General features: G+C 49.6%; 2 protein-coding genes across 2 annotated transcripts; one reads left to right on the forward strand and one right to left on the reverse strand.

The window, feature by feature from the left end:
* Nucleotides 1–5,008: 5,008 nt before the first annotated feature.
* On the forward strand, nt 5,009–8,765 carry FIESC28_11375 (uncharacterized protein; the record flags this gene model as incomplete). Its single annotated transcript, XM_031165499.1, has 5 exons — nt 5,009–5,878; nt 5,930–6,039; nt 6,093–7,568; nt 7,620–8,351; nt 8,405–8,765. 5 exons carry the CDS (start codon nt 5,009–5,011, stop codon nt 8,763–8,765), a joined length of 3,549 nt encoding a protein of 1,182 aa, XP_031010441.1.
* A 1,708-nt stretch (nt 8,766–10,473) lies between these two features.
* Nucleotides 10,474–12,680, reverse strand: FIESC28_11376 (uncharacterized protein; the record flags this gene model as incomplete). The annotated part of the gene is made up of 3 exons (XM_031165500.1): nt 10,474–11,366; nt 11,468–12,018; nt 12,097–12,680. 3 exons carry the CDS (start codon nt 12,678–12,680, stop codon nt 10,474–10,476), a joined length of 2,028 nt encoding a protein of 675 aa, XP_031010442.1.
* Between the last annotated feature and the right edge of the window lie 252 nt (nt 12,681–12,932).

Below are 12,932 nucleotides of genomic sequence, written 5' to 3' on the forward strand. Positions count from 1 at the left end.
AAAAAAAAAAAAAAAAGGCCTGCAAATGGTGCATCCGTATCCTCATTCATGCGGTGAATCGATGAGGTCCACTGACCGAAGACGGGTTGGATATTCACCGTATCTGCTTGTATCAAGAGATCAAGGAGCGGTGACGGCCATTGCCTCATCGTGACCAGTTAGTTAGCAGCACTGCGTCCTGAGCAGTCAACTCTTGTTAGTTGCGCATTAGCCACCAACCTAGGTGACTCCGAGTCGGTTATCTCATTTTGTCGGTCAGAGTGAGAGCATCGGAGCTAGGAAGTGATATGCCTTCCATTCATGGTTTGGCTTTTTCGATGGCTTTTGTGTACTCAGTACTGTAGAGTGGAAGGGAGTTGCCAACTGAAGGTGTCATAGTAACTAACGCACTAGCTCGAAGCATTGGTCTGGATATGATTTCCAAAACAATGCGTGTACCATGTCCCTTCCTCTTTGGTTGAACGCTGTTCAATTTCCCTTGAGTGAATAAAAAAGCCTTTTACAGTGGCTGACCATCTGGCTCAGTGCTGAAGAAAGGTGTGAAAGACTTTGATGAAAGGCCCAGATCATTCATTGATCAAATAAGAGTGGGTCCCCTGCTCTATGGCGTTTTCTCTTCTTTTCAGTCAATGCGCCGAATATTGGAAGGATGCATGGAAGCATGAAAATGTGAAGCTTAGCCCGCCTAACCTAAGCCAGCTCAGCTCATCCAAATTGCATTGTGCTATCCCTAATATCTGCAAATGCGACAGATCGCTAGACAGGATGTGGGTATTGATGTTATGCCGTTCTGACTCATACAAAGTCGCTTATGTCGGTGTCTAATGATTGTCAATCAGTATACGGCATGGACTAATGCGTAGGTAGCTACCAGCTGATGGTAGGCTGGAAATCATAGGTGCAATATCCAACAATCCAGTGATGTTAATAAAGAACAACATGGCAGAAGGCTCGGAAAGAATCTGTACCAAAAGTCACCAGCGCAAACAGCAGAGCCAACACTTCCAGAGTCCTCTTCATGCGCCAAGCTGCCGAGTTAGCAGAGGCCTTGTCAATTGAGCTTTGACCCGAACTTTACTCAAAGCTCAAGCAAGTCAAAGTGTTGGTGCGCAGTAATATCCACTGGCCCGTGGGAGCGAGGAGATCGACCAGGTCTTTCCAGGGGTTGCTGGACGGTTGCTGTTGGCTCAGAAGTACCGTCTGTACGGATACTCTGTACCCCAGGGTCCTGTCTGTCTCCGTGCATCGTCCAGAGACTCGGCAAGTAATTTCTGCATGGCACAGAGTGCCGCAAAATTTAAGACACATAGGGTAGGCTCGTCATTATCGCAAACATCCCGAGACGATATGGGTTGTTCCTGGAGGGCACCTGGACGCGAGCAAACTCGAAAGATGAATTAGTCGTTTGTTCATAACCAAGAGCTTCTCGTGACATTAAACCGAACTCGAGAATCATGATGACATAGCTGCCATGACGTCTCTGACCTGCGGGTACCTGAACAACGAAATGAATTCTAAAAGGTGAGGTTGGGAAAGCACAGCTCAAGCGTTGGCCCTTGCTTGAAACGCATACAATTCATTCGACCTCAATCTTATTGTCGCTGATGATGATGATAATTTCCGGCTGGATATCTGTTACGCACTGAACTTGGTCTATAGTCAAGTAAGGCAGGCGGTAGACATCCAATGTAAAGACAGACAGCAGCCGAGAGGTAAGTAGGTGTAGTACCGTACCTTCCCCAGGTAGAGACCAATTGCCAAGATAATTTGCGAAATATCCGAGGTAGGTACGGTCCGTAAGGATTAACGTCAACAAGGGCGGAAGCTGGCCGCATGGAAAGAACAAGCTACTGTACGGCGAGTTTACATCGACGAAGTGATCAAGAAAAAGCAAACACCCAATAACTACCTACTGAGGCAGATTGCTTGGCATCCATGTCGATGCTTACTACTCTTGCTACTGTACATTACCTGCAGTACTTCGATCTTAAGAGTCACCTGCCTGCACCTTTGCACGTGAGACCGGAGAAACCGCACCGAAGAGCGCCGCATTGTACCGCACAGGTGCTGCGACTGGCCAAGGAATGGCCGAGCCCTGGAGGGGACCTTTTGATGAGAGCGATAATGAATGACTGGTTTGTGTACCTATTCTGGTGATCAGTGTCCGTGCTGTGTTCGCCATTGACACATAACAACTTCAGGGCAAATTGAGGCAGTGGGGGTAGCTCTACGGACGGATACGTCTGCGGACACTGAGTCTGAACTGATGAGCGAACTCGAGGGACCGATGCATGGCTTCGATGGAAGCGATTCTACGAAATAAAAAATAAAAAATGTGAGACTTGTCGGATCTAAATGTACCGAGAATATGGATGCACCATGCTCAAGGGTCTTTTTTGGAGTGGTAGATTAGGGGCTCGGACCCCTCATGGCAATACGTACAGTATTCTTGGATGTATGGTACATTGAATTGTAGAAGTTTAGGTACAGGGCATAAGAGCTAATATGTGCAATACAATGCAGCAGGTAGCTTATGCATTCACTTACACGGCAGCGCCGGTTGATGTTGGGTATCAAGATTCCCGTTATCTTTCACCTCTTTTCCAACGGCCCGTGATGGCTGAGCATGGCCCGGTGAACCTTCTTCTCCATGATCTGCAATTCCAGTATCCGTAGTGGAAATACGAAACTTTAGCCAGGAGAAGACAGTACAGTACCGCCAGGACCATCCGTCTCTTTCTCGCGCTCTGGGTTTCACAACTTTCACTAAAGGTTACCCTAATAGTACAAAGTATACAACATCTTGAACATCAACTGAATTTCAAGCGCATCCGCAAATGGATGGAACTTTGGACTCGCATATGACCTCTGACCTTTGACGTACTGTAACATCAGACATGCTTCTACTGGCTATTGATGCACACTACTAAGGTACGTTCAGTGTGGTCTTGTGTATAGTGCAGTCGGCATTGAAAACATATTCCACTTGAGATTCATGAATAGTTCTCTAATCTTTGGCTCAGGGCGCCAAAATAGAGTAGCCCATTTGCTGGTCTAAGCTAGACCAAGGTGACAAAATTATTTCGTCTCTAATGCTCTTTTCTGATACCCTGACGATGGATTCGAGTTACGTACAGCATGATTTTGCGTTCAATGCCTCATATAGCGCGCCATGAGCTAAGTCGGTAGTAATGGATAATTCTTCCAAACTAAAGTGCCTGCGCTACCCACTACAGTTTCAGGAATAAGAAAACTCAGAGGGAAAAACCAGGCTAGTGGACCTGAGCGACATATCGGCCGCGCGCTACACGACGCCTTCCAGGAGTCGGGCTCCACGCCACGGCCACGAGGCCTCCACTGTAACTCAGCGCACCACCACAATCTCCCTCGTTTACCACTTTACCTTTGCGCACCTCCACCCAGCCATCATCTCCCGTCTGGAGCTTGTACCTTTTGGTTTGGACGGTCCGTCGCATGGCCAGCTCGTGAGCATCCATTCTTCCATCCATCCATTTCGAAGTTGCGGTGTTGACCAGTTCCATCGCCTGTCGCGCTTATTTGCTTTTACATGCGTCCTATGTTAGTAGATACGGTCAAGTGCAGTGGTATCAGGTATCCTCGTGAGCGTCTGCTTACTTACATGCTTTTCTGCTTACCTTACTAACTCTAATACTGCACAGTTCTTTGAACTCTTTCCTACCTCGTTTATCCTGTGACCGCGACGTTTCTGCCCGCTTCGTTGACCGTATGCGGCAATCATCGACCGACCTAAACCCCAATTATTCACTCAGCTACAGTACAGTACTGTACAGTACTTGACCAAAGCAACAAGTCTAGTTTACGCAAGGGCAGCAGAAGAAAACACAGACCACACCAGCGGGTAGCGACGTCAGGTTCGCTTCTCTGGGCTTTACGATCTACCTACAGTACAGTACCTACTTGCTACCCTACCACAGCAACCAGAAAAGCTGCAGACCACCACTGTGCTGTACCTTAGTACCTACGGATACAGCTCGCGGATCCAGGTACAGTGACTTTCATCTCGCTGCTGGAAGCTCTCCCTCCACTTGGTTCGCAGTGCATGGGGTGGCAGAAAAAAAACGGGCAGCAGGGGTCCACCAAAGAAAAAAAAGAGTCTTCGCCGACATCATCCCCCAGTCACAGCCAAGCATCTAGGTTCCTCGACCCCCTGGTCTTGTTTAGCCTCCTCCGACTGTCAACTCGGCAGGGTCGGTTCATCAACTGGCTCCAAATCTACCTGCACCTGGCCCGCACAAGCCCGCCCACCCCCGGCAGACCGTCTTTTGTGCCTTGAGGTTTGAGGCTGTCGGTCCCAGATTTGCGCTCGACTTGGAGTCGACATCATACTCGCCCAAGAATCGATCCGTCCGCTCGCCAAATTTGCGCCTTTCTTCCCTCAATCCCCAGCTCTTCTACAGTCTTGAGCGCGTACCTTTCTAACGCTCACGCTGACCTCGCCTCTCAGCACAGTACAATTCGTTTCGCTACCAGCGTCGCGTCTGTGCTCCCCCACCGCTGTCCATCTCCCAGGTACCGAGAGAGCTTGTCGAATCTCCATCTCGTCTCTGCCCAACTGCTGATCCTACCGCGTCACCGGGGCCCGGGCTTGCTGGAAGAGTCTACTCGACATCTCGTTTCTCTCTGCCTGTCTCTCTACCTCTCACAAACTTCACTCACTTCTCATTGACGGTACGGTACTTCGTACACATACATGTCATCATACCCAGTCGTTTCAGACACGCCCACCCCCATGCTCTCCAGGTCTCTCAACCTCTCTTGCTGAAGGGCCCAATTATCACCCGCCCCTCCAGCTTCCAAAGCAATTGGAAGCTTCACTTCACTCCCCGGGGCTTTCTTTTTGTTTCGCCTCTGCCATTATCCTCTTGTACCTATCCATGGCCACCGCCTCTACGTGGTCCCTGCTTCCCTCTTCGCCTTGTTCCTGATTATGTGTGCAAGTACTACAATACATATATAGTACTCAAGCATGGATCCAGCACCTCCCGATAGTAAACGTCCGCGCCTCTCTTCGTGGCCCGTCGGCACACCTCAACAAGGAGTATCATTACCACATCCTCACGCTCATCAACTTCCACCGCCGCCGCCTCCGCCTCCGCCCGGCGCTCTGCATCATCCTCCTCATCCTCCCCCGAGCCCGTATCAGCATTACCCTCCGCGACCTATCGAACACTCTTCAGCTCCGCCGACGCCTTCTCACGCTGCGCCCGCGCAACCGCATCACGAACCCGATCGTCGCCATCATGAGCCAGAGCCCTATCCTCCTGTTCAAGAGTACCACCGGCCGCAACATCCACACCAACATCCGCAGCAGCACCCGCAGCAGCACCCGCAACAACACCCACAACAACACCCACAACAACACCCACAACAACACCCACATCAGCATTCGCAGCAGCATCCACAGCAGCACCCGCAGCAGCACCCGCCTCTGCCTCCGTCGCCGGCGCATCCAGCGCATCACCCATACCCGCCCTACGGTCCAAGAGATCCTCCGATAAAACGAGACCCTGCTGAGGATCAACGCCGTCCTAACTCGACGGGCCATGCGCCCGAAGGCATGTCGTCAACGCCACATCTCCCGCCGACTTCGCTTCCACCACCTCCGCCGCCTCCTGGCGCATACTCGGATAACTCGCGACACATGAATTACGACAGTGCGCCTTCCATGCCCCCGACCCCGGGTGGCTACCGCGCACCTAGCTACCCCCCACCGACTCCTGTACAGCATCAGGCACCGTACGAGCAACATGGAGGCTACGCCTCAGGCCATGAGCCATTCTACAGCGTGTACTCTTCGTCAGTCCCTGCCAAGAAGAAGAATACGCGAGCTTCCCAGGTACGATCGCTTCTGAGCGCCAGTTTGCGACAATGCTAAATAGTGAATTAGGCGTGTGATAGCTGCCGGCAGCTGAAGGCTAAGTGCGACGAGACCAAACCATGCAAGACCTGCAAAGAAAAGGGCGTGGAATGCAAGTACCGCGACCCTGTTCCCAAGGCGTAGGTTTTTGCACACTATTTCTACGAATCTAGTAACTAAAAACGTTGAACAGTACGGACAAGGCCCAGGCCGATATTCTGGATAGTCTCAGCAATGTTCAGAGCTCACTTCATAACATCCTCTCGCATATGGGACGATTTGATCAGAGGATGGTCAAGTTGGAAACAATTTTACCAAAGCATGTTGCGGCGTCAACACTGAAGACCGAACCCTCGATCGAGGAGGAGTACAAGCGAGCGCCGGCATCACCCTATGTAGCCAATGGCGCCTCTACGGACCCTTACTATACCGACCCTCACCGCGATCATCCGTCATCTGAACCTATGCCACTACGCATGATGGCCGAAGACGAGATGGAGGTTGAGCCTGGCCCACCCGTACCCCCTGGAGAGCCAGCCATTCCTATCAATCATACCACTTTGGCGGGTCTGCTTTTAGAATGGCCCTCAGTTCGCGAATTGACAAAACATCACATTGAGCGAGAAGGAATTCGATACATCAGCGAGTATCCTATTAGCCAGGAACAGAACCGAGGAGTATTGATTGTTTATGGACGAGGTGAAGATTCTCATCCATCACGACACGTTCGAGAACCCACCGACCATGGCAACCTGGATATGGCTGATGATTCATCGGACATGGCATCTCCTTCGCCAGCGGCTGATTGGGGACAGCTAGGTGGACTTAGCCCTCCTGATCAAGTAGAATACAAGGGTGGTGTTCTCGCCTTCGATGGAAACCCCGACTTTTCAGAGTCGAAAGTATGGGCTTATGTCGAGAGTTTCAAGGAAAATATCCTCAACATGCACCCGATCATTCAGCCCAAGCTTCTGGATTATTGGGTCAGACACTTTTTGGATAATCTCCCGGCCTCTCATCCGCGCTCCGCAAAGCCTCAGACATCCAAGCCTACATTTGCTGTAGGAGGAGGTTCGCAGACGCCGGAAGCTGCAGGTTCAAAAAGGAAGCGATCGCCAGGGCCGGATGGTTCCGAGCCACCCACACCCGCGCCACAACGTGCTGGCCGACCCGATCGGTCCATCCACAGCGCTTTGGTTCTCACTGTTCTAGCTCTGGGCAAGGTCTGCCTGCATCGTGATAATGTACCCGATGTCGTTCACTCTACCGAGCCACTTCCGCATGGTAGCCCAGCCATCCGCAACGGAGCCATTCCACCCTCACCCAATCAAGGCTCCCCTCCTGGATACTCATCCCACTCGCACTCCTCAGGCCTACCGTCGCCCAAGGAGCAGGAACGAAATATACATAGTCGCCGATCTTCAATTCATGGCGTGGGTGGATTTCGCTCCGGCTACAGCCTAAAGAAGAACTATGAGGTGATCCCTGGCTTGGAGTATTTCGCCTATGCTACAGATATTCTTGGAAATCACCTCGGCGCATACAACAACATGAAGAATGTCTATGCCAACATCTTTGCTGGATTGTATCATGGTCAGCTAGGAAGACCGATGGAAAGCTTTGCTTTTATTCACAAAGCTAGCCACAAACTGCAGGTCATCATGAGACCGTAAGTTCTAAGAAACCCTTCGAATGATATCAGTAACTAACATGATTCCAGGAGCTTGGATAAGATGAGAAGAATCAAGCGTAACAGCGAATTTATCCAGGAGACCAAGTACAACCAGCTTGCTCTGACTTTCTGGACCTGTCTGCAGCTTGAGAGTGATCTCATTGCTGAGATGCAGCTTCCACCTTCGGGGTTGCTCTCTTATGAGGATGACATGCCCCATCCCAATATGAGCCTCTTGGAGGGCTTCAACCAACGCATTCTGGACAGTTATCCTGGCCAACTGTATCTGCGAACTCACCTGAACAGCATCCATCGAATGTTTTATGCGCCTGAAGACCCCGCCAAGGCAGGCAAGGACAAGTTCAGAAATGTTGGAGTCGTATCTGACGCCGTCTCCGGCATGCACTGGGTTGCACCAAGCTTCGCATTCCGTGAGGACGACCCCCCAGCCGACGATATATTGGCTGCAAGATTGCGGGCCAAGTACTGGGGCGCTCAGGTTATTACCTATCGTCCGTTCATTCGACAGATTCTTCAGTTCTCTCACTCAATCAAGAACCACGCTTCGAGCCCCAACTTCCCCAGCGTCAGCTCGGAATTCCGACAGGACGTGACTGCGCCGGTCATCCACCCCAAAGCTAGGACAATTGGAGATATCGACCCCCAGGTAGTCGAGTTGGCTAAGAAGGGCATCAAGGCGCTTATCGAGAGTACTCGCGCCTTCCATGGTTTAGGAGATAAGAGGCCGATCATCACAAACATTTTTGGTACTGCCCATGCGTAAGTTCCATTGTTTCCACACTGTCTACTGAAAACATACTAACCACCTGCAGTCAATGGGGTAACCTTTTGGTCCTTTCGGCTGCTTTCCGCGACCCTGTACTTCACAGCTATGTGGATGAGGAACTGCTGCGAACTTTGTTCCACAAGACAATCCAGTTCTTGCGACAGTCAGCAACAGCAACAAGTGCACTTCGAACGGATATGCACATTCTCGAAGGACTCCAGAGAGACCTCTTCAGCTATGATCCCAGGACTAACTCGAGCTTCTCGAGCGGCACAAGCGCACCGGGCTACCACACCCCAAGACCCGTTGCGATGGCTGCACCGCCACAGATGCCTCATTCACTGAGCGATCAAGGACACCCACGTTCTATGCCTCATCATCTTCAGATGACGTCGCATGGACAGTAATAGGATCAACGGAATACCACATTTAGTCTTGTACTCAGGACTTTCATTATCAACTTATCATCATGAAAATGGCGTTTTGGGGACTGATTCAAACGCGCCGCAAGAAACCAAGGAAGCGCGCCATAGCATGGCAGTGCGTTTCAAGACGCCTCGCCAACAAGATATACTTGACGGATAACGCAACAATACCCATTTGCGCATGGATCGCGCACTATTGGACGTGATCAGGAAGAAAGGTGCTCCGGCTCGCACCATTATATCGAGCACTGGTTTTTTGGATTGGTTCTAGCCTGTTCCAGAGCCACACGACTCATTACAGTGTACCATCAGCAGCGACGTACAACAAAAGAATACCCCTTTGGGGTGCGAACCCCAACTTGAACACATATGGTTGTATATACATTGATGGGTGTATATTCTCTTTTGGCTTTGCCTGTCATTTATTTGATTCCGCTTATAGAGACTCATCTGTCGTTTGTGTTTTGATTATTTAAAGAATTGCATTGCATGGTTATCTGGTAAGGGAAATGATATTTTTTGAACATCATGATCTCGATTTTCCTTTTTTACATGGAGGGACTCGGAGGAGATACCATCTATGGTTGTTGAGCATTACATATAGCACATACCTACATATTGGATAAGGGAGAGGAGGAAAATTCTTGCAAGCTTACCATCATTCTGTTTTCTGGATATTTAGAGGCAACTCAGCCAAAAAGGAGGCCAAAAATATACATAGCCTACAAAGCAATTATTTCAATTGGTTCAGTTCAACTGAGTGAAGTCAGGAAAGAAAGACATGCGATGCATTTGTTGTTTAAATGACGTCATGAAGAACCTCGTTCTATCATCCTGGCATCTCTCCTGCATCACATTCATTGCTTGCAGTATTTCGCTCATGGCCAGCAAATACCAAACAACCTAGACCAGGGAAGGTAGACATGTCCCCTGCCCCTGAAGATGCAGTATGCATACCTACCTAGTATCGTACAGTACATGAAAAGGCGTGGGGGCAGGCACCATTTGTTGCAGTTGCAGTGTACGTACTGCCTGCCCGGGCTTGATCTGAGCTTTCCCCCACTAAAAGCAATGGTTTCTAGAAGACCTTGCATACTTCTTCGGCGTTTCCGTTTGTGCTTCTAGAACGTTATGATAGCAACGTTTAAAAAAGGGGGCTACACACTGCTGGGCAACTTGACTCAGTCGAAATGATGAATCGAATTCATCTCTATACACCGACTCTCAAATTCACTCCACTCCATTCCATTCTATCCTACCGTACAATCTCGAGTCATTCTGACGACTAGCTCTGAATCCGGAGATCACAGGGATTCAAGTTTCGCGCCGACAAGGAAAAAGCAATCATTGTTACCTGTCACAAAGATTTACAGCAGGGGTAGCGAAACACGAGAACCACATGAGCAGGCATTGGCTACGAGTATTATGAGAACCACTCTGTACGTAAGATACCAATTCGTGTTTTCTCTTTGGCATGCTGGTAGCAAGGCGGTCAATGAACCAGATACCAAGAGCATACAGTAAGTACGAGGGCGACCGTTGCTATCAAAGTTGCCTTTCCCCCGAGACATTTGCGAAATCTGTACTCTACTGGTGCAAGATCAGCGGTCGAGACATGATGACCTGTATGTCCAAGGCAATCTCATCAGTCATGAACCAATGGCATGTGTCCTGCCTTGTGATACAGTGTCTATGCACCGATCTTGTAGAACTTCTCTCCGAATTCTTCTTCCAACAACTTGAATGCCTTCAGGACGAACATTAACCCACCCTTTCGGTCTCCCTCTGATAGATTTCCTGAAGTGTTGGCAGCAGTTGACCCAATGCTTTCGTTCTCTGACTCTTCACTTTCATCATCATCCCAACTATCTGCAACTTTGATCTTGGACTTGCTCTTTGCAGAGAGCTTGGGAGTCTTATCAACGACCTCAGATGGATTTTGTATCTCGAATTCGTCCAGACCCACGCCCTGTTCATCCATCTGATTGTCATCTTCGTGAAGAACATCCCAGTCGTAGTCTTCCTCAGCACTCATGACGCCCTTGAGACTGGTCACAATGGTCTTGAGTGTGAGTGAAAAGTCTTTGAGGTGGAACCAAACATCTCCCTGTTTGATACGGTTGTCGCGCACTAGTACCGGCAAACTGCCATGTTTGAAAAAGTCATAGAGATAAGCGTTGAATTCGGTATGAGTGTCGTGCGGGTAGATAGGGATAAATGGTATAGCGGATTCTTCTAAGAAGACACCGCTCCTCACGTCTGAACACAACTCCTTGATGGATGTGAAGTTATCACCAAATCCAGACAGAGCTGCAAATGGTGACCGAACGATGGGCCGGTTTCCACCCATGAAAGAGGGCTTGCATGCATCCTTAGGCACAGATGATACTTTAGTCAAAGGCAATTCTCGGTCTGGTTTGTCTCCGAGGTGCTGGTTGATGTACGACTCGACGTAGTCTTTAAAGATGGATAATGTATCCTGATTGTGGCGCACGAGGAGCTTCTCTGCTGAATCTGGCAGACGTCTGAGAAAGATCTCCGAAGACGACCGGGCTGCTACAGCGGCAATCTTTGAAGTTCGCTCTACGGGAATGCGGTTGAAAAGATGACTGAGCACCAGCATCAGCTCCCTAAGGACTCGTTCACGAGCATTTTCGATATCTTCGCATAAGGCATGAAAATACCCACCCCGAAGTAAGGAGTGGATGCAAAAACAGCATTCTCTGTAAAGTACAGGTGACCAACTAGTCCTGCAAAGTTCACAGGTGCTCCTTTAGCCGATATAAGGTTCTGTCGTCGCAAATACTCGATCGAAAATCGCAGGTGGTGCTTTACAGACATCTCAGCCTCTGGTCCTCCTAGGTACAGCCGAGTTTGCGACAAAAGTGAGTGTACTGCATTGACTGCAAAGTCGCAGTTCTTTGTGCCATCGAGAAGACCAAGAAGGCGGAGAATGAGGGTTGTCGAGATCGGGAATTGGCCTTTGAGGGCCGGGAGGCGCGAGGACATGATTTCGTGAACCCGTTCTGGACGAATGCCATTGAAGACAATATTACCTAAGAGATCAAAGCCTCTCCGTCCGGCACGGCCAGAAGCCTGTCGATAGTTCTGAGGGGATAAGAAAACAGAATCGCCACTGAACACAACGGTTTTGCAGGGCATGTTGATACCAAGAGCCAACGTTCCAGTGGCAACAACGACTCTGAGATAACCCTGACGGAACAGCATCTCCACTCTGAACTCTGTTAGCTAGATCCAGGTGGTATGGCGGACTACTTGATAAGGTAGTATGTTCTTAAAGGAGACCACTTACACTTGACGATATCGTCGGTTCATACCAGCATGGTGGACACCCAACCCACGACGAAGAGCATCTACCAGCCACGAAGCAACTTTGTCCTTACTCAGACTGCACACCATATCGTTGAGCTGACTTTGCTGTGCCTTTTTTGTGTCTGCAAAGCTGAATCGATCCAACGGCGCATTTGGATCGAAGCTTTCCCACACGCTGGTCTCAATGCTGGCCTCTTCACGAGCCAAGTCCAGCTTGGAAAGGTTACCTTCTATTGTTTTGGATCGATCAAGAGAAGGACCACTCTCCTTTTGTTTTCTCCATTGCTCAAACTTCTGGACCTTTTGCCGCCATGCCTGGTCTTTTTCTTTGAAGTCATCTTCTGCGGCTTTGAGTTGAGACAGCATGTGCTGGACACATTGTTCGCATTCTTGGCGGTCATAGTTGAAGACGAGAGCCGGTAGAGCCCCTAGGGTGTCAAGTTCACAAATCAAAGGGAACAGTGTCGTGAAGTGTCGCTCGGGAGCAGCGACAGGCTCATCGGAAGACCTTGGGTTTCCAAGACTCACCTGAAGGGTTGGAAACGACGAGTTCTCCCCTTCCATAGCTCCCTTAAGCATAGATTTAAGACCCTTTTCCCATTCAATAACATGATGCTTTGCAATCAACTCGGGTAAGACTTTCGTAGGGTCTAGTTGATCTAGTTCGGGCAAAAGGTCTGACGGAAATATCTTGCACATGTGCTTCCATAGCGTGAGACAATCTCGACCCTCGAATTTCACGTCGTCTAACGCAAATCTGTTCCTACATGACATTAGTAATCATCATAAAGGGCAGCAAAAAAAAAAAAAAAAAAA

Source organism: Fusarium coffeatum (assembly GCF_003316985.1).
Source record: "Fusarium coffeatum strain FIESC_28 chromosome Unknown BRIP53273_contig_391, whole genome shotgun sequence".
Classification (NCBI taxonomy): domain Eukaryota; kingdom Fungi; phylum Ascomycota; class Sordariomycetes; order Hypocreales; family Nectriaceae; genus Fusarium; species Fusarium coffeatum.